Consider the following 23,163-nt stretch of genomic DNA (forward strand, 5'->3'; position numbering starts at 1 on the left):
CCTGTCTCAGGGGAATTTCGTTCCCCATCTCATCTCCACAAAAAAAATTTTCCACCATTAGGGTCCCATTTGGGGCGGTCCCCGATAATTCCTGCCTCATGAAAATTTTTGACACTCCTAAACGTAGTTGGTCATTTACAAAATTCGAGAATTTAATTGATGCGCAATTTAAATTTCAAATATCAAATTGTATATTTACTCTTAATTATAATATTAATATTTTTAAAATAAATATTATATAATAATTATTTATTATAGGATTTGCTAGGTTTTTACTTAAGATTGGATCTTATAACAAAACTAAGCATACCTTTGTGTGTTAAACTTGATTTAATTATATTTTATTAGTAAAATAAAGAATATATTTATTAATTGATTATATATTTAAATCAACCATGATATGAAAGTAATTGATGGTGCCCGATACAATGTATATCATGCATTGACTATTGACTATTGAACATCAAAACGTGTCAAGTGTATATCCACAGCCAAATGAAATAACAATTACATGTCAACTTAAACGAGGAAAATATCTAGTCAACCTTTTATCTCTTCAACCATTCATAAACTATATTTCCTGATCTCTTTGTTTCAATGTATGACTCTGTTTGAATGTGCGTATCATTTTATTTGAATTTACTTGAATAATGTTTGCCTCGTACATATATATTACACGATATTTCATTATTTTGCCAAATTTAAAATTACTGGAAAAATTGAAATGTTAATTTTTCTCAAGAAAATAAGACGAGGTAGGGTGGAGTTCTTTTTAGTATTTTAAAATAGTAATAATTTTTACTGTATTTCATTTAATCATGACACATTAATAATATGCGTGATAACATGAATTGAACGAAACAAAACTTTTTACCCGGAAGTGACATATTTGAAGATATATGCTGTTTTCTATACTAAGATTAACATTATTTTTCACACTCAGTCTTTTCTTTCATTTTTAGATATGAGACTTTGAGATAATAATGCCCATAATTAAAACTCTAACACGGCACTCATTAATAATATGTTCGTTCACCGGTACATAGAATAAGAAAAAGAGAAAGTATGAGGAGCTAATGAAATATTTATACGATGTGTATAATGGAGGTTTATGGAGTATATATTAGAGATATAATCATTAGTATTACATTTTCCTATCAGCTGAAACTTTTGGGATGAGTGGTATCATGATATGGTATTAAAACAGTAGATCCGAAATGTCAAGAGTTCGATCCTTAGTGAACATAAAAATTAAACTAATTTTTCGATAAGATGTTTATTATCCCTTGTACTCGTTATTTTAAATAGTATAGAAGATGTTCATTTTATAACTCAATAGCCATTGTACAAATAAACGGGATCCTATAAAAATTATGTAAGATGGCAATAAATATTTACAAGGTCCATGTTTGGCTATTATTATATAGTATGTAGCACATATAGTGAATATATAATTTTGGTGATATTTGAAAAGCATTGTAAAAGTGAAAACAATATAGCTTTTTAATATTACCGGCGTATACTCTATTATTCATTATTATTTTTCGTTGGGATTGCCTCATCATAGACACACAAATTAAGAAAGTTCAAGAATCAAGCACAAGAATATATCTACTCGCAAAACCAAATTCCATATCAAATTCAACGACATTTTTCATTAATTGTTGGAAGTTGAATCTTGTCTGCGATGAAGAGAGAGAAGAGGGAGTGGGGTTTGCTATGGCACTATATATAAGGGGTAAACAAACTTGCATGTATACACATGCAAACTTATGCACATGATTTAATTTTGTAATACAATACCATTATTATTATGCATGAATATAATAATAGGCTAATTTATTTAAATTTTTTTATTATATTTTAAATCTGACAGATCAGAAAGTGATCCGATATAAAAATAACCAAGGCGGAATTCGAATAATACCAATAAACAAGGTTTCCCTCACCCCGGCAGGGGAAGTCAATTAAAACGTATATAACTATTGATATTATTATTTTTTTATAAGTTTAAACTTTTGAAAGGAGTAATTTTATGATATAGTATTAGATAAAAAAGTTAAAAGTTTAATATTTGATCAATTCTAAAAATAAAAAATAGTATAAGATAAATAAAAAAAATTATGCTAATAAAAATTAAATAAGCCAAAATAAGGAGAGATTTTTGTTTAAAAAAAAGTGTTAGAAATATAACTATTAATGTTATTTTTTTATTAATTTAAATTTTTAAGATGAATAGTTTCATAAAATAAAAATTAAATTGGGTACTCTCACTGTGTTACAAAATGTCTAAATACCCTAAATTCGAAAATATAATTCTACGCTATCTAAACATTTATTAACTTGAAGAATTTTTTAGTTTTGGGCAGACACGTTTACTCTCTTGAAACACCTTCTCCTATGATAAAGATACTAACAAAGCACGCTATATATTAAAAACTCAGACCCCATGCAAATGACAAAACCCTTCAGATAAAAAAATAGTTTACCGCTCCTCAAAGAATCAAGAATCATTCCCCAAAACACAGCATTGAAGGTCTACTCTCTCCTTTCAAATATATATAAAGTATAGGAATCAGTTTTGTTCGACAAATAAGATATAGGAAATAAAAAAGAGTCAAATATATTAGCTAGGTAAAATTACCTACATGAGATTCACTTCACAACTTTTTTTTTTTTTACTCTGGAAGGATATAATGAAGGTAGAAACTCACGTGCAGTCGACTTTATGTGAAGTTGATAACAGAGAGCGATTAGATGATTTAACTGATTTTACTAAAATTTCATCTAACGGCTCTCAACTATCAACTTCACGTGAAGTCGACTGCACCTAAATTCCCAACTATAAAGAAACATATGTAGTATATTACCTATAGATTTTTTTAATAGTATAAATGATCTTTTCATGATATAGTTGAGTGAAATAATATAAACCATATTAAAAATATAATCATTAATATTAATGTTGCATTTTTTTATTAGTTAAAATTTTTTGGGTTACATAATTTTATAATACGGTATTAAAATTCTATATCTTAAAGATTTAGAGTTCGATCATTTCATTGGTGAATCTTAAAATTAAAAAAAAAACAAATAAAAAATAATTATGCAAAAATCAATCAAATTCATAAAAAAACTAATAATAAACAAAAAAAGTTGAAATTTAAAATAAAAAATAAAAAACAAAATATAGATTAATTTTAAATATAAAAAAATTATTCTATTTGTATTTAATTTCTTGATAATAAAAATAAAAATATTTTTTCGAACCTCTAAATTACTCTATGTGATATCAGATTCAAATAAAAACTTCCAAACTTAGACATGACTACATATGAACAGTGGCGGAGCTTGAAACAAAATTTTAGGGGACCGTAAATTTAACATAAAAATTTAATAATAATATTTATATCAAAATAAGATTTATAAATATAATTATTTTTTAAGTTTGTTACTAGTAAAATAATAAATAAATAATTTTACAGATAAAATATATCTTATAAAATATGTAAAAAAAAGTTAAAAGGATAAATATTAAAATTTATAATATTTATTGAATTTTTTTATCAATTTATACAAATACAATAATATCAATACTTATTGAATATTTTAATATTTTTTATTATATAAAAATTAAATTAAATAAATAGTAAAATATAAAATAATATTAAATTAAATAAATAAAAAATACCTAATTTTTTATATTTAAATTAAAAGACAAAAAGAGTGTTATTTGTTGAATATAGAAGCAAAGCAAAGCCTGTTTTTATAATGAGAAACAAAATAGTAATATATTTTACATAATGAAAAGCAAAGCAGCAAGCAATGTGTTTTTATAGTATTTTTATAATATGATTATTAGATGATTTTTTTTATTTTTATCTTTTTTTTGTTAAAATCAAATCAAAAAATTTTTTAACAAATCAAATTGAATTGACATAGGACACCACTTAGATAAAGATACAAAAAAAAATCATTTTTTAAAGACACATTATTTTTATCCATTAATATTTTGACACGTAGCATTTATCAAACTAAATGCGGTTCATTTTTAACCGATTTTTTTTTCTTTTTTTTATTTGTGATCATAAACGGTTCATTTTAGATTTTTTTTTTCCTCTCGTCGATTCTCCCCTCTTACCGCCGCAGTCTCTCACTCTCACGGCCTCATCGCAAAGTCACCGTCTCCGCCTGAGGGCTGAGGCAAAGTCGTCACCTTCCCTCTTTGCGGCCTGAACGTCGCCGCCTCCAGCCCGGTCTTCATCGTCATTGCAGCAGCATTTTTGCCGATCTTCGTCACAGCTCGTCCGTCAGCCTCTTCGCCGTTCTCCGCTCTTTCTTCCGGTAAATCTTCTGTAATTTTATTTAGTGTGTGTCTTCTGACCTTGATGGGGCATGGTAATTGAAGACAGAGGAATGCTGACGAAGAATATTAGAACCATTATTATAGCAAGAATGTTGTTGAGGGTGCTGATTAGTTTTAGTGATTAATGATCATGATGATGAGATGATTGTGGATGTTGTTGCCGAAGAAGTTCTATTACTTGTATTATTGTTTTGAAACAGAGTTAAGGATAATTAAGCAAAATGGCTCAATGGGTGTGCCACTTGTGCCATTGTTGAATATGAAGTACAAAATTAATGAATTTCTGTGCAAACAATTGATCTTGTGCCATGGTTAGAATTTGAATTTATAGTTGTCATGCATATTTGTATCTTGCAGTTTTGTATATGCAATGTAGATATTAAAGAAGAACTTGCAGCAATTCATATAATTTGGTGTTTCCTTGACTCATTTTAATATCTTTATTTTGATTATGTTATATTTTCTTTTTTTAGTTAGTTCTTTTGAAAAAGATTAGTACTAATGTTGTTGTTATCATTGATAAAGAGAAGAGAACATATATCATCTGATTCTTAATACAATTTATTCTGAGTTTCTATTTGATTATGAGTATTGTTGAAACCTCAGCACAAAAAGGAGTTTTTATAGTTCTTCACTTCTTTCCCAACTAAATGACAAGCTAACACCATGAACAAGAATCATGTATCATTTTAAATTGAACTAATAATGTTACATGCTTCATATGATTCGGTTTTTATATTTCACAAATGAATCAATCTATATACTAGAGTTTTAATTAAAACTAATAAAAATTGACGGGAAAAGTTCAAATGTATTTGACCAAGATCATACTTTGATTACATGTATGAACTTAACCTTTGCTATAAGAGGATAAGCTTCCTCAAGATAATACATTACAGAATACAGATAACTTCTACTACAACAATGAATAATGCCTATAGTACAGTGGATATTAAATATTTGGCCTATGTTTTGCCAATTTTTCCAATCTTTTGTTATTAATTCATTAAAATATATAGAATAGTGGAATCACGACGGATCTAAATGCCAGCAGTCAAGTGAGCCTTTCACTCTATTCAAAGCTGCTTGCCTGTGTTGCAGCAATGGATGTCAGGGATCTTCAATCTCTTTAGAGCTGCTGCCACCTTCACTTTTGTGGGAAGATTTCGTTGCAAATTTTTTCATTTGATTCAAAGGCACAAGCTACAATGATGAAAGAACACAGTACAAAATATATTAACTACAAAGTCATGCTGTAAAAGTTTAAAGGAGCTAGCTGATTATTTAAGCAAAGACAGCAACAAATTCAAGGTTCAGTCATGATTATCAATAACAAATTCAACTCGATGATTTTTAGCAACAAAAAAAATTAACTCAGTGATTATTCAGCAAGACAACCACAAATTTAAGGTTCAATCACTAACAAATTCAACTCAGTGATGACTTTCAGCAACAAAAAGATTTACCTTAAGTAATTATTTAAGTAAAACAACAACAAAATTAAGGTTTAGTGACGATAATCAATTACAAATTCAACCAATTTAGGCATCGAGACAGGCCCTTATATTTGTTGAATGCACTCCTATGCTTTGTTGTTTTTGTACTGCCCCTTAGTGTATTCAGGATAACAAAAGCAGAACACATTATTTAAGATAAAGCAATTGATTTCTTGAAAATGTTGACATAATATTAAAATTAATTGTGTACCAAAATAATAAACCATTAAAAGTGAAAATCCATTAGAGCTTAATGGATAGAGCTTCATGTCAACAACCAAAGAACATGCCTGGATAAAGTTCCAAAAAACAATTATCGTGTCTTGTCTACCTTTAGATAGACTTCAAATAGTATGTTAGCTAATCACTAAAATATCTCACAATACATAATATGCTCACACAATGCTGATTCTACCATTGTAATTCTTTATACAAGAATATAAACGAATAACAAATTAATATTAAATTTTATGCTTGCAGCAACAATTTGTACAAGTACTGTTCAGCATCCCCAAAACATATCTATCTAAATAAACCATTAATCCAACTTCTAGACTGAAAAATACATATGGTCACAATTAATTAGGTTCAATCCAAACACAATGTAAATAGAAAATTTCAGCTCAATAACAAATTATTCAAGGTTCAGTGATGGTAATCAATAACAAATTCATGTTAGTGATGATTTTCAGCAACAGAAAATCTAGTTCAATGATATTCTCAGCAATAAATTTCAGCAACAAAATCAAAGTGCAGTGATGAATTACAACAATAAAATTGAAAAAGAAAAAACAGGGAAATTTATTGGAACTCACTAAATCAGAGACCAGCTTCTGGTTGCGCGAAGGAAGCTGACGGGGAAGTGGAAGTTGATGGCGAGAGTCGAAGCAAGAAGACAACAACGATGATCAGCCCCGGGACCTGCTGCTACTGCCGCCGCCGGCGACGAGCGCAACAAAGACAACAAAGGCGCGGGATTGAGTGTGAGACGGTGACAAGACAGGGAGCGACGACGATGATCAGTCTCGGGACATGCTGCTTCTGCCGCCGCCGCCGACGAGGGCGACTAGTGAGAGTTGGTGATGACTGACGACACAAAGAGGGACGACGAGCTTGCGTGCGACACCGGAGACAGTAGAGAGACCGGAGGCGAGAGAGGAAGAGAGCTTGTGCGAGAGCCGCTGAGCCACGGTGACAGAGATGAGAGAGCTCAGCTTTAGTGAGAAAGTGACGTTGAGGGAGGAGACGGTGAGGTGTAAGGGATAGGGTTGACATTGTTTACCAAAGTTTTTTTAAAAAAAAAGTATAACCCGGTCCGGGTTATGTAAACCGACCGGGTCGAATCAAATCTAAAGAATAAATTAATCGGTTTTATAAATACACCAATCATCACGTAACACATCAGCATCTTTTAGAAAAAGACGTTTGAATCGTCTTGATGGAAGTATCCGCCGTTGACATATTGGTGTTGCCCAAAAAAAGAGAAAAATCGAAAATGAAGTGTTCTAGCGTGTAACAAAATCAAAATTGAAAATTTTGATATGTTGTGAAGTCAACAAAAGTCCACTCACCAAACATTGTTATGCAACAAAAACATGAGATGGAAATTGAACCTAGATACTTTAAGTTATAATACAACATCTAAACCAACCAACTGAACTACTTTCTAGTTTTTACTTTTTGAAAAACCACTACTAATTTTTTAATAAAAAATTTGGAGACATGTCCTTTATCTGACTTAAGCTTTGCTACTGCATATAAATACACTAAAAATACTTGTTTTGACTTAAAAAAATTGTATTCATAATAATATCAAAACTGAAAATATACTAATTAAAATAAAATTTAAAATATCCTAAATATAAAATTAAATTACAATAAATTTAAATATTTAAATATATTATACTACACTAAGTTGGAAATACGAATATTAAATTATACTAATATGATTTATATTCATGCATGAGTATAATGAAACCAGATGGAGTTTGGGAGTGGAGAAATTAATCCGATCTACATGTCAACAACGAAAGTGTAGATTCAATAATTAATCTTTTAAAAGAAGTAATGAAGAAGCTAACCCTAAACAATTCATGAGCTACTGCCACGAATTTAATGAAGAGTGTCCATCGAGAGCGTAAAGCGATTATTTTCAATTTTTATTTGTGTATATAAAAACATATAAGGCATTTAAAATCCTTCAGCACAACTCAGAAAGCTTGTGCATGCGTGGACTTATAAGACATCCTTCCAATATTATAAATTATTAATTATTAATTTTAATTAATTAGGGCAGCAACCAGCGCGGCATGCAGCCATTTCTCATATTTTTTTGGCATCAAGATTAATTATATTGCAAGATTAACTTAACTAGGCAATGGTATATTGCATATATAGGATATCATTATATAATTTATTTTAGCTATATCGAAACCTCTTACATAGACACTTATTAATGATTCACAATAAAAGAAAAAAGGAAATACCTAACTAGTTAGTCTGTGTTCAAATATTTAGTTTCATATTTACCAAATATAAGCAACTAAGTGAGATATAATATCAATTAAACCTCAAAAAACATATATCTTTAAATTATTAAGTATTGTACGCAACATAGTCTACAATTTGAAAGAGAAAGTATTATCTATTTCATCCTTTTCTTTTTCTTATTTAAAAAAATGACATGGTTTAAAATAATGAAGGAATCCAAATTCAATAGTATATTTACTTTATAGTTTATAGTTTATAGTGTAGACTCTTTTTTTAAAATTTATTTAATTTGACTCCCGAGTATTGAGGATCTAAACACCTTTTCTTCTTTGTTGGAGGAAAAAGGAAGGGGGGAGGGGGGGATCACTCGCAAATCTAATGTGGCATATCGTAGGAGCGAGGATAGAGCTTTTAGGGTCTAAATCGTGATCTCAACTCTTTATTTACAAAATTAACTTTAATAAAGAATCAATTACATACACTAAAAACTAGTATAAATAGTTGTCTTTGTTGTCTCTTTGCAACTCGTGATACACATGAAGTGATGTTTGAACACGATCAATATATATAGTATGCATATTGCCGTATTCTATCTCTCGACGGAATCAATCCAATCTTCTGATCATTTAGGGAAAAAGTTCAACGTATGAGGCTTGGTCAAGAATCTGTGGCAAATAATTAAAATAAGTGAATAATTAGTGTTTTTATCTATAATAATATTACAGAAATATAAATTTATTGAAATTATGTTGACTTTTTATGATATTATAAATTAGAGATAATTATATTCTTTTTTTTGAGAGATATTAAAATAACACTTTTCTTCTTTCTATTTGTAAAATGTACATTTTCTTCTTTTATAACTTTTAAAAACCTCCTCTGATCTTTAATCCATTTTAGTTTTTTGGTATTAACTAATGTTAACTTCTTTATTTTTTAAGAAAAAATAAATTATTTTTTAAGAAAAATAAATTATTTTTTAAGAAAAAATAAATTATTTTTTACGAAAATGCCTTTTAGTAAAAATTTTATTTTTTTACTATTAAATTTTGCTTATCAAAATATTCTTTAATAAATTTTTTTTATTGATTAAATTGTATTTTTATTAAAATATTTTTAAAAAAAATTAATAATTAAATTATTTTTTTTTAAAATACCCTTTAATAATTAATTTAATTATTAAAGTATAATTTTACCAAAATTTTTGTTAACAATTATTTTTATATTTTATTATTAATTTTTCTATATCAATATATATTACTTTAACATACAAATTAATAATTAGGGTATATCTTAAAAAAAAATTTAATTGTTAAATTTTTTTAAAAAATATTTTGGTAAAAGTATAATTTAATTAAGGGAAAATTTCACTCCCCTCCCCTACGAGATGTTAAAATGACACTCCCCTCCCCTCTATTTTATAAATGTACATTCTCCTCCCTTCTAACTTTTAAAAAATCTCCTCTTTAATTTATTTTAAACTTTTTGTGTTAACTAATGTTAACTTTATCCATTTTTTAAGAAAAAATAAATTATTTTTAAAAAAAATACCCATTAACAAAAATTTTATTTTTTATTATTATATTTTTTTACTAAAATATTTTTTAATAAATTATTTTTTATTGATTAAATTGTATTTTTTAAAAAATTTAATAATTATATTATTTTTTTCCTAAAATATCCTTCAATAATTTTTTAATTATTAAATTATAATTTTACCAAAATTTTCGTTAACGATTTTTTTATATTTTACTATTAATTTTTTGATATCTATATATATTATTTTAACATTAAATAAAAAATTTTAGTAAGATTATTTTTTAATATCAATATATATTAATTGTTATATATATTAACAGTGGTAAATTTTTTTATTTAATGTTAAAATAATATATATTGATATCAAAAAATTAATAGTAAAATATAAAAGTAATTGTTTATAAAAATTTTGGTAAAATCATAATTTAATAATTAAAAAATTATTGAAGGATAGATATCTTAGAAAAAAAAATAATTTAATTATTAATTTTTTTAAAAGTATTTTAATAAAAATACAATTCAATCAATAAAAAATAATTTATTAAAAGGTATTTTAGTAAGTAAAATTTAATGATAAAAAATAAAATTTTTGTTAATGGATATTTTTTCAAAAAATAATTTATTTTTTCTTAAAAAATGGATAAAGTTAACACAAAAAGTTTAAAATGGATTAAAGAGGAGGTTTTTTAAAAGTTAGAAGGGAGGGGAATGTACATTTATAAAATAGAGGGGAGGAGAGTGTCATTTTAACATCTCACAGGAGAGGGGAGTGGAATTTTCCCTTTAATTAATAAAAAATAATTTATTAAAGGATATTTTGGTAAGTAAAATTTAATGATAAAAAATAAAATTTTTGCTAAAGGGTATTTTTGTAAAATATAATTTATTTTTTCTTAAAAAATAGATAAAGTTAACATTAATTAAAACAAAAAATTGAAAATGGATTAAAGATGAATTTTTTTTAAAGTTAGAAGGGAGTGGAATGTATATTTTACAAATAGAGGGGAAGAAAATGTCATTTTAGCATCTCTCAAGAGAGGGGAGTGTAATTTTCTCTAATAATAAATATTGACATATAGTAAAAGTAAAATGAATGGGGCCTATTATATCTGACAGAGAAAAATATTAGAGATTGATTTGTATATTAATTTTTCTTAAGGATTAAAATATCTGCTTTTAAAATTTTTGGGACTGATTTGAATAATTATTCTGCCGAAAAATAAATTGGAAACTGATTTATCTGTCAAAGTAAATCTTAGGAATTGATATGTGTATTGATTTTTCTTAGGAATTAAAATGTTCACTTTTAAAATTTTTAGGGACTGATTTGAGTCATTATTCTAAAAGAAATTATATTGATAGTTATAAAATTAATTTAAAATTATTTTTTTGAAACAATTAAATCTTGATTCTGATTATTAATTACAATATTAGCATTTTTTAATTATATATAATAAATATTTGAAAGAAAAAAAATAAAAATATAGATTAAAAAGATAACTAATAAAAATTTAAAACTAAATAAAAAAATTAAAAAGTATGTATATATAATATAATAATAATAATATATTATTTTTATATGAATACTATTATGCGATATTGTTAATTATATTTCATTAAAAATTTGATACATTATTTATAATTTAATAAATTTATTTAAATTATATTATTTTATTAGTTTTATTTTTAGTAGAATAAAAATGTAAAGAGGCAGATAAATATTGAGAGAAAAATAAAGGAGAGAGAAAATTTGTCAATTTAAAAAAAAATAGATTTTATTTTAATTATAATGAAAAAATATTTTATTAGACATTTTAGTTTGTCAAATTAGTAATATAAAATATATATTGTAAATTATATATAGAGTGTAGATAAGAGAATAGAGAAAGAAAGTTTATTGATTTTGGAAAAAAATATTTCATTTCAATTCTAATAAAAGAGTGTTATGTGATATATTTTGGTTGTTAAATCAATAATATAACATAGTTATTTTAAATTTTAATTTTAATATTTTAATTTAATTTACATTATAATTAAAAATATCATGTTCTATATTTTAATTGTTAAATTTATAATTAATTATTAATAATAATATATATAAAAGTAGAATAGATAAAAAATGAGAGAAAGAGAAAGTAGGAGTGAGGAGGATAGAAATTTTAAATTTTAAAAGAAAAATTTTAATTTTAATTGTAATAAAAAAATAACATGTACTATATTTTAATTGTAAAATTAATAATTAATTATATTATGTATATACTAAAATTAGTTATCAGTATAAAATATATATTAAAATATAAATATATATTAAAAATAAATTAAACTATACATATATTTATATATAAATATAAATGACCGATTTTAATTTATAAATAGTATTTTTAATTAGTAATATATAATAGTATAATCATGTCAATGTTAAATCTGAAATGGATTACGCATTGGCCAACGTTTTTGAACCAAAATTAAAGGAAAAGCTAAAATTTTCATTGAAATGCTGAATCAAAATAACAAGAGAATAACCAACTTTAATTGATCTAATAGTTCACTAATTTATTAATTTGTTTAAATCTTCTTCTTGTTCTTGCAATAATTTATTAAAAAATCGAAAAAATAAACATGAGAATTAAATCAAAATGTATACCATAATTGCTGATACATTGGTGATCCACCTATAATTGCGGTCCCCATAATGGTAGTTTTCTTTTTTCTTTTTCTAATGTTAAAGTTTGAGATGAGGCCACTATAGCCCATTATGGTCCCAATACAAGGTCATTAGAATATGCATATGGACTTACCCAACACTACCATTGTATTAGATGTTTCATATATTGAAAACTAATTATATCTTTAATCTCACACATGGAGTAAACTTTTTAAACTGGATCAAATCTATTCAACTCTAACAGTATATTAAAATAATTATACTATGTATTCATATATATAGCTCTATACTGTTACTGAGCTATGGTTTAGATTTTAGAATTACAATCACTACTCCTCTACCTAGCTCGGCTCATTTAACTTTAATCATGTATTCGTACTTCAAAGTAACATTTTCTTTAGAAAGAAGGTCCACAATAATTACTTGGAGCCAATAGAGCTTGAGAGTACTTAATTTATTGGAATATAATTCTCTAAACTAAGAAAATTTGTGAAACAAAAAATAAAAGCAGTAGTCATGTTTGTTGGATTATTCCAAAACTATATGCTTTCCTCCTTAAAGTTCATTTTATATATTATTAAATTAAGAAAAATTCTTGAAAGTTATTAATTTTTAGTATTTTTTTTATCATGATTTGATTAACATAAATATTAAATTATCTATAATAAATAAATTTTATAAATTTATATGCATAAATTTTAAAAAATATAAATACAAATTATATTAATTTATATGTGTAAATTTTAATAAATATAAATATAAATTATATATTTTTTATATGTAAAACTTTTATCAATATATGTGTAGGGGTAGCAATGGGGCGGGTAGGGACAGGTTTTTGCTCTACCCGATCCCACCTCGCAGTACAACAACTCGCATAGGACCTGCCCCGCTTCTATCTGCGGGTAGTAAAACGTTAAACCCTAACCCGTCCTTGTGGGTACCCATCCCGCCCTATCCGCCCCTATAAATATTAAAATCTAATATATAAAATTAAAATTTAAAATTTATATAATTATCATCACATACATAACATAAATTAAAATAAAAATTTAAATATGATACAATATTATTAATCATTTACTAATTATTTTATATATATTATATATATAACGGGGCAGATATTACCTAAATCCGACCCCGTCCCGCCCTTCCCAAGAACCCGCCCCGCTAAAAACTCGTCCCGTTACTCGTCCTGAACGGATAGGAACAGAATAGATACCCGCGAATTCGGGTAATATTGCCATCCCTATATGTGTGTAAATTATTGTTGATAGAAAACTGACAAAAAAATAATATATTTGTTGAGCATATAAGCGTTGCTCTTGAACTAAAACGCACGTTTGGGGGGGGGGGGGGGGGGGGAGGGGGTTGTTTTAACAAACAAACAAGAGAGTATAATATATAAAATTGCTAGTGTTAACTAAATTATATATAAAATGTAGGAGTTGAAAAATGTATGGGCCATTGTGGTCTTCCAGTTGAAAAATTCAAGATCTGATCCCAATGCAAGGAGAGGTATATATGGTTTTCTTTTCATATATACGGGATTTCGTATGGGCTTCATATTCCTTTGTAATACATGATGTCACATTAATATATATTACCCCATAATATTTATAATCAACTGCAATGTTAATAAGCATTGGAAAATTTTCTCCATCCTATACATTAATTAATTTCCTCTCATTACAAAAATACTAAGATGAATCTTCATTCACTAATTTTTCTCCATTAGCATCAGGCACGGATATATATATAGTAAGGGTGCTCCCTCCTTTCTTATTTTCCACGGTAAAATGATAATATTGTGTTGAAATAAATTGTTTTATAATTCAAATCATTCATAATAAATCATAAAAAAATATGTAAAAATGTACTTTTATTCATAGAAATTAAAAATTAAAAATTAATAAAAAATTGTGTTAATCTTTTTCAACTAAAATTTTTTATATTCTTAATACGACGGCTGAATTATAATCTTTTTTGTGGAAAAAGAGTTGTTGAGATAATTTTGGTATATTAGGTAGCGTTTGGTGGAGAGACAGAGACCGAAAGATTGAGATTAAAGAGACAGAGACCGAAATAAATTTTAGTATTCTGTTTGGTGCAAAATGGGAGAAATTGAAACAATAATAAAACTCTAATTTAATTTGCACAAAAGGTAAAATTGAAATTAATTAATTGAAATAAGGTATTTTAGGTATAAAATATTATTAAATCTTCAGTCTCCGTCTTTAAAAATTTCAGTTTCTTGTGTCCCCAATTTTTGGAGGTACTGAATTACTGAAATTTTGGAAATAGAGACAGAAATTTTAGTATCAATTTATGGGCCAACAAATATGATATTGAGTCTCAGTCTCTCAATCTCTGTCCCAGTGCCTCAAAACAAACGCCACCTTAAAAACCGAAATCTAAAATCACTATTTATATTTGAGTATGACACCAGTTAAATCCCCTAAAATCTAAATAAAAATAATATCTAAAGTACATAAAGATAATATCTAATTTTATTTTCATTTAATTTTAAATAAAAAATAATTATGACTTATTCAATTTAACTATTTATAATAATAAATAAAATGGATATTATGTAAATCACTTGATTTAAAATAACATAATTTATAATTATAATTAATATATATATTACTCATAAATAAATTAAAAAATTAAATTAATTTCCTAACATATTGCTCATGTGAGTCATAGATAGAGAGAGAGCAAATTAAATGAGAAGCATGCAGATATTGCATTTGTATGTATTATATGGAAATTAATCAACCCTAGGCACATGTGCACCCCTATCATAAAGACTCTGCATTATTCTTCTTCTTCTTCTTATTATTGCTATTACTGTGTGGGGGCAAAGTATATGATTACATCTATAATTAAACAACTTGTTATTAGATAGCTTAATTACGTAGCCCAAAAGGATAATAAAAAAGAGTTACTCTATGTTAATTTCTGCTAATAATAATAATGTTAAAATATCTGATGCATTGTGGCTCACTTATCTTTTATATATATATATATATATATATTAAAACCTTGATGTGTCTCTTAATTACAGGAAGGGTAATGAATTATCAAATAGAATGAATATTTGACTTGGGGTGCAGGAGAAAGAAGACTAAAGCTCTAATTACAAATCCAGCAGTAGTAGTAGTATAGTATAGTTTTAAATAGTGATTAATTAATTAATTTAATGGGGGACTTAATTAAGAAGCCAAGTAAAGTCAAAACTTAGATGCGTCCTTGTGTGTCTAAGATAAGAAAAGTCTTGGGGAGGAGGGAATTGACTTTGGTGCCTCAAAAGAAGCATTTATATTATGAGAAGCCAAGAGCAGACAAAGGAAATTAAAGAGAGAGATTCTTGCAATCAAATCATCAGTATTATGCTCAACCATGTCTTCTAAAGGAAAAGAACCCCAAAACATGATGGATATTGATCTCTCTTTGAAGATAGATCATATTGAAAATAATAAAGACGGAGAAGCAACACCATCAAAAGTAGTAGCATCAGTCAAAGAGGATCTGAAGAACAAGAAGAAGGAAGAAACAAAGGCACTTAATATTAACAAAGAAGATGTTCCTGAAGCCGCAGCTGGCGAAATTGAAGATGAATTACCTTCGCAGGATAACACAAAAGCAAGAGAGGTAATTAACTAATTATTAACATATATACACACTAGCTTTTTTCATTAATGCCAATTACTAATAGTTAATTATAATTATTTCTATGCTCTTGTTATTTGCTGGGGTTTCATAGTATTTAATTAGTGTAAGCTCATGAATCGCAAATCTGATATATTATTGTTGCTTGAAAAATTTAATTTGCATCATGTATCAGTTGAGTGTGTTACAAATGGAGATGGAGAGCATGAAAGAGGAAAACAAAGTGCTGAGGAAAGTGGTGGAACAAACTATGAAAGACTACTATGATCTGCAACTCAAATTTTCAATCATCCAAGAAAACAACAATAATAAAAATAAAAGCAAGGTAATAATTGACGATCCCTAATTTATTCAATTTGTATAATATGTCTAATTAATGCACATCATGTGGTTAGGATCATGAAATTTCTCTCTCACTTCATCGAGAAGAGAATGCAACGATAAGGAAGCTCAATGATGAAGAAGTGCCGCGGAGAATTCATCATTATCAAGATGAGATGTTTAAGTTTAACAACAAAATTGAAAAAGCCTCATCCCTTGCAAACACCGATTGCGGTGAGAGTTTAATAAGCGAGAGTGAATTGGGCTTATCGCTAAGGTTGGAGACAAGCACAAGAAAAAAGGAAAAGGAAATTGATGACGAGGAAGATCAAAAGCAAGAAGAAGAAGAGGAAGAAGAAGAGGAAGAAGAAGAGGAAGAAGAGGAGGAGAAAAAGACACAACCTGCAAATTTTGCATCATCGTCAGCGGCTACGAAATTGCAGCGGACACATCATCATGCGTTCCACGCTGCATCGCCTCCTAACAGAAAAGCTAGGGTTTCGGTTAGAGCAAGATGCGAGGCAGCCACCGTGAGTATATCCGAAACTATGCATCATTTAATTTCATATATATATACTTGCGGGGAGTGGTACGTAAATAATAACCATCTTAAACAACATGAACAACCAATAATCAAATAAAAATACATTACATTCTAATTTAATGTTACTAATTAAATTTAAGATTAATTTACTCTTTTAATTTTATTAATTCAATTGTTCAAAAATATTGTTGGTTATCTATATTTTTCCAATGCTTAATTATCTTGAATTATTGATGGATTTAGATGAATGATGGGTGCCAATGGAGAAAATACGGACAGAAGATTGCTAAAGGAAATCCATGTCCACGAGCTTACTATCGTTGCACTGTAGCCCCTGGCTGCCCCGTTAGGAAACAGGTACTGTACAGTTTTCAACTAATAATTTTACATGTACGTGAGTCTCTACCTTATTTGATTTGATATATATATATAGGTACAGAGATGCATAGATGACATGTCGATACTAATCACAACATACGAAGGAACGCACAACCATCCACTTCCGGTGGGTGCAACTGCCATGGCTTCTTCGGCCGCAGCTTCCTTCATGTTGCTGGACTCAAGCACTTTCAACGTTAACCACCAGCAGCCATTACTACTAAACCCAAACCCTAATAATAAAGGAGTTGTTCTGGACCTGATCGCCAATGAGGCATCATCATCACTACGTTATCCCGGTTTGTCTTGGATGCAAAACAATAATCATCATCAGAAGGCGCCTGCTAGTAGAGGGATAATAATGGAGCATGGCGAAGAAAGCAAGGCAGTAGTAGATGACATGGTGAAGGTGTCGGCCATTGCGTCAGATCCTAAGTTTAGGGTTGCTGTTGCGGCGGCCATAACATCATTCATCAATAATAATAATAAAGATCATGCTATTGGAGCCACTTCTTTTGCCGCTAATAGCAGCAGCAGCAGGACTACTGCCAACAACACCAACAACAACTGGATCTTAGATAATAATAATAATCATTCTCTCTCTAAAGATGCTAATCCATAAGCTTACTTGATTCATTTTCCACTCTTTCTTTCTTTGGAGACAAAAACTGAACTATATATATTCTATATATGTAGTAACTTCTTAAGGCTTAAGCATTATTAGTATTTTATATATACATGTATTCAATCAATAAAAATGAGAGTTATTCGGTTTGGTAAAGGTATTTATATACTCATCGTTCAGTTTTGTAATATCTATCTACTTTAATCATGGTTAGTTTTACATATCTAAAAGTTAGATAAATGATTATTTGTATTATTTATATTTTAAAGCATACATTGAGTATGCATTCGGAATAAATACTATAGTCTTTGTTTTTCTTCTAAGTTTTCCTTGATTATTTTGTTGACTGGTGCGAGCAAACGTTGCTGTGTGGACTGTAATACCGCTACAACTGAAGCACTTAGTTTCTACAATTAATATATATTTTTAGGTGAAAACTCCGTTCCAGTCAATTTCACATGAAGTTTATAACTGTTATTAAATAATTTGACTGATTTAATTAAATTTTAATTTAATGACTCTTAATTATCAACTTCACGTAAAATCGATTGCACATGAATTTTTACCGTATTTTTATTTTTGTATTAAAAATAATTAATAAGAAGTAATTAAAAAAAGACAAAAAAAATATCACTTAACTTATAAAAAAATGTATAACAGAAATATTTATAAAATATGGTGCAAATATAATTTCTTTATTTCTGATAATTTTTTATCAGACAATTTACACATCAACTAGTGGAATCAAATTGAAATTTAAGGAATATAAGTCAGTTTTATCGATTTCTTTGCATTATTTTTTCAAAAAATTAACTTAAGGGTGAAACTGGGTTCACCGCAGAAAATAAAGTTAAGCATGCATTGACACATGATGATCTAATTGCACTGCTACATTAATGCAAGTGTGGAGTTCACATTAATATTGCACTTTTTTAATATATTTGAACGCAGCTTTAGCTTCCTGCTCATCCCGGCCTTCCATTTAATTATATTTTTATGTCATATTTCCAACTATATGCAGAACCAACCATATATAGAGTGTACATAGAGATCTAAATTTGCATTTTTTCTTATAAACTTCGATCATAACGTAGATGTATAACAAGTTGACCAGTGTAGCTAATTAACTCGTCTATTTATGGTAAAACATGTAATATATATAGTGTAAGGAAATGCTCGTGGTACCATAAGCTATATATGTATGGTATATAAACAGTAATACTCATACAAGTTTAACATGTCATTTTTAGACACTTTTTCTTTTGGTAAAAATCTATAAATTAAATAATACAACAATAACTTAAATAAATTGTATAGCTCGTTTACTTTTTCACATGTCAAGCCGCAAATATAATAATATAATTATTCACTACTATATTTAAGCTAAAAAAATAATTATATGTATTTTTTACTGCCTTCGTTTCGTTTAAAAGATACTAAATTATTAAAATTGAACATATATGACAATATCATATATGTTAAGAGATGTTGAGAGGTTCTTCAATCTAAATTTAAAAAATTTATAGAAACTTCTAATATGAGTGAAAACTTAAAAGCTACGGGTTCAACTTAGGAATTAATTTTTCGGTAAACAATCAATTAATAAGAAAATGACAAAGTTAACTGATATTAATTAAAAAATAAATAAATCTCGAAATTTTTATAATAAAAAACGGGAAAAAGTATAAGAATAATAAAAACGGAAAGCCATTGAGGCTTCATCTTCATGTCCTTAATATAATTCTTGACACAATTAGTACTTTATTGATAAAATATTTAGTTAGGAGTTCAATTTAAGGAAAAGTCTATTCTCAATTTCTCTGAGAAGAGAGTGCGACAAAACTAAGGTTGTTTGGAATCTTTTTGACCTATCTCTCTTCCGTTTTTTGAACTCTGGAACTGTTTTTTTTTTTTTTTTTTAAATGCTATAGTGCCTATTGCATTATACCTAAATTATTAAAAAAATAAATAAATAATATTTAATAAAATTTATATAATTTATTTTTTACTTTAAAAATAAGTTAAGTAATTTAAACACCGTAACAAAAGCACCATAAAAAAAGATTGTTGTTTTATCAAAGAGTTTGGCCAATGAGCTAATTTGACTCTGTCTTTAAATTTACTTGAGAACCTCCTCCTGCTGGTATAATCAAATTAAATTGCGATACTAGCATCTATCATGATAGTTAGTGGGCTGATTTTGGATATATTCTTAGAAATGATGTTGGTGAATGGCTGCTTGGCTGTTCTGATTTTTTACCTCATGGTTTATCGTTATGAGTTTTATGTGGTTTGGTAATGTTAGGAAGCTGGTTGCAAAAGAGTTATTTGTGAGACAAATTCTTTTGATGTTTTTATTGTTTTATCAAATATTTTTGTTTCTCACATGTTGGGTGATCAAGATATACTGTCCAAAATTAAGAATTTGCTAAATCGAGATTGGAAAATTCACTTTACCTTGGTGTGTAGAGAAGTAAACCAAGCTATTGATTGGTTGGCCAAACAGGAAACAAAGAGCATGAAGGACTATTTCCTTTGGCTTCAGTCTAAACATGAGTTGAATAGAGTTTTACTTTATAATTCTGCTATAATTAGTTAGGTATTATTCTTTACTCTCTTGAAGACTTTGTTTTTGTTTAAGACAAACAAAAAAAAAAAACTATTATTATTCTTTTATTACTGGCGGTATCTAAAAGTTCTAAAGATTTAACATAATTTCTACCCTAAAAAATAGTTGTGATGATATATCATTATTATGGGGGGCTTCTGATGTGTGTCAATCAGCTTCTAGCTAGCTATAAAAAATGTATAGGTGGTATTAATATATTGTTCCGTCCCTAATTAATCCCCTTGGAAGATTCTGATGGCATTTTAATTATTGATGGAAAACCACCACATCCACATCAAAGATCACATGGACGAAGCCTTAAAAAAGTGTAGTATTTAATACTCTCCGATCCCAATGTAAGAATTTCGAAATTCACTTGTCGCTTTTGGGGAACCGGAAGCCTAGCTAATAATCGGGTACAGTGTATTGCTGTATTAGCGTGAAGATGTTATGTTATCAATTAAATGATGTTATGTTATCAATTAAATTAAGTCTTTTCTGATTTCTGAATATGAATAGATTAATTTAAGTAAAATTTATTATTTTAAATTAACATTGAGTTAATAAAAATATTTTTATACGCAATATCTAAAAAATATAATATTAACTAAATTTAAAATTTTAATAATAATAAAAATAAAATATTAATTTAAAATATTAACTAATATTAATAAAATGTATTTTTATTTTTTATTTAGAAAAGATTTAGATCCATTATTTTGTGACTCAGATGTTGGGGTGAATTCAGTTTTAGACTTTTAGTTTATCGATTTATGCTATTCAAACCAAAAAATAAAATATAGATAGATAAATCAACACAGGGCACGACCTAATTTGTTAGTTGGGTCTAGCACAAATAAACATGAAGTTTGGGCCCAGACAAAAAAAGGAATGGCTAAAATGGGCCCAGCCTCAACCACAGTGCCTCATTGCAGCCGGCAACGCCGCGGGAAGAGGAGCGAGCATCAGAGGCGGCGGAAACTAAACGGCAGCATCAGTAGCCATCAACGCCGGCGACCTTGGTTAGTAGCTCATCCATCAGCGAGGTCGTTCTTCATCTCTGGAAAAGGGGGGTAATTACAGGTTGAATTGTTTTAGGTGGGAGACATTGTCGATTCAAATGTGTTGGGTTCTGTCGGCTCCTGTTGGATCCTTCTGAATCGGGTCGGTTTATCCGGCCCAATCCAAGACCCAAAAAAAAACTTTGGCTTACGTTTTTATTTTTAGAAATAAAAATAAAATTACAAACCAAATATATTCTTAGAGTGCATTTGATCCTTAAACTAGAATAAGATAAAATAATAAAAATAAAATATAAATGACAGAAATATAAAAATTAGTATTTTTATATTTAGTTTAATAATAAATTATAAAATTTTAATTTATTTTATTTTTTATTTAAAAATTTTTAAAAAAATATAATAATAATAAATATAATTTAAAAATTGATAAAAAAAATAAAAAATTATATTATATTTTTATTAATATTTTTATACATTTTTTATTAAAATAAACATAAAATACATTAATTTTAGATATAATATTTTTATGGGATAAGTATAATTTTAGTCTTAACGGTTGAAAATTTTTTTCGTTTTCGACTTTTTTCCGCTCCAAAATGGCCTCGAAGGTTTCAGTTTATTTAAAAATCGTCCTTCGGACGAAAACATCATTCTCCCTTCACCCCAAAATCAACCACCACCACCACCAGAACAGAACCACCACCACCACATTATCATCATGGTCATCATCATCATCAGAACAGAACCACCACCACCACAACATTATCATCATGGTCATCATCATCATCATCAGAAATTCACAATAATATTCCACAACAAATTTCAGCAACAACAATATTCTACAACAAATTTCATAAAAAAATCCATAAATTTCACAAACAAATCCAGTTTACAAAAGAAGAAGGTGGTGGTGCGGTGCGGTTGTGTGGCGGAAGAAGAATAATAAGAAGAAGAAGAAGGAGGAGGAGGTGGTGGTGGTGTGGTGCGGTGGTGCGGTGGGGCAGTGGTGCGGTGGTCCCCCTCCTCTCCACCCTCCTCCCCCCTGTTCTCGCGTCCCCCCTTTCTTTCTCTCCCCACCCCCTTCTCGTATCCCTTTCTTTCTTCTTTTTATTTTTTAATTTATTTTATATTTATCTTATTGAGTTAATAGTCATTTTCGTCCCTGAAAGATACCTCAATCTCCATTTTCGTCCCCGAAAGTCAAAATTAATCAAAAGCGTCATCGAAAGATACCTGACTTGATCACGTTCGTCCTTCTGTTATCTCCGCAGTTGAGATGGCAAACGTCCGCTTACGTGGCCCGTTAAATGCCAAGGTGGCAAAGAACCAAAACGACGTCGTTTTGGTAGAATGTCTACTGGCGTTGAAACGTCGCCGTTTTATCTTCAAAAGAGGGTAAGTTTCCGAATTTCGATCACAAACACCTGTTCATCA

The 23,163-nt window shown here is 28.0% G+C and overlaps 1 protein-coding gene across 1 annotated transcript; it reads left to right on the plus strand.

The window, feature by feature from the left end:
- The first annotated feature begins 15,891 nt into the window (after positions 1–15,891).
- On the plus strand, positions 15,892–18,248 carry LOC130969439 (probable WRKY transcription factor 9). The gene is made up of 5 exons (XM_057895160.1): positions 15,892–16,213; positions 16,407–16,556; positions 16,627–17,082; positions 17,340–17,453; positions 17,530–18,248. Exons 1-5 carry the CDS (start codon positions 15,962–15,964, stop codon positions 18,094–18,096), a joined length of 1,539 nt encoding a protein of 512 aa, XP_057751143.1. The 5' UTR covers positions 15,892–15,961; the 3' UTR covers positions 18,097–18,248.
- Positions 18,249–23,163: the final 4,915 nt, after the last annotated feature.

This window comes from Arachis stenosperma, chromosome 3 (assembly GCF_014773155.1).
Source record: "Arachis stenosperma cultivar V10309 chromosome 3, arast.V10309.gnm1.PFL2, whole genome shotgun sequence".
Taxonomy (NCBI): domain Eukaryota; kingdom Viridiplantae; phylum Streptophyta; class Magnoliopsida; order Fabales; family Fabaceae; genus Arachis; species Arachis stenosperma.

Excerpts from the sequence above, each read along its gene's own strand:
- LOC130969439 (XM_057895160.1), top strand. The coding sequence starts at position 15,962 with ATGTCTTCTAAAGGAAAAGAACCCCAAAACATGATGGATATTGATCTC. Across the intron at positions 16,557-16,626 it reads ATAATAAAAATAAAAGCAAG|GATCATGAAATTTCTCTCTC; the intron begins GTAATAATTGAC and ends TCATGTGGTTAG. Across the intron at positions 17,083-17,339 it reads CAAGATGCGAGGCAGCCACC|ATGAATGATGGGTGCCAATG; the intron begins GTGAGTATATCC and ends TGATGGATTTAG.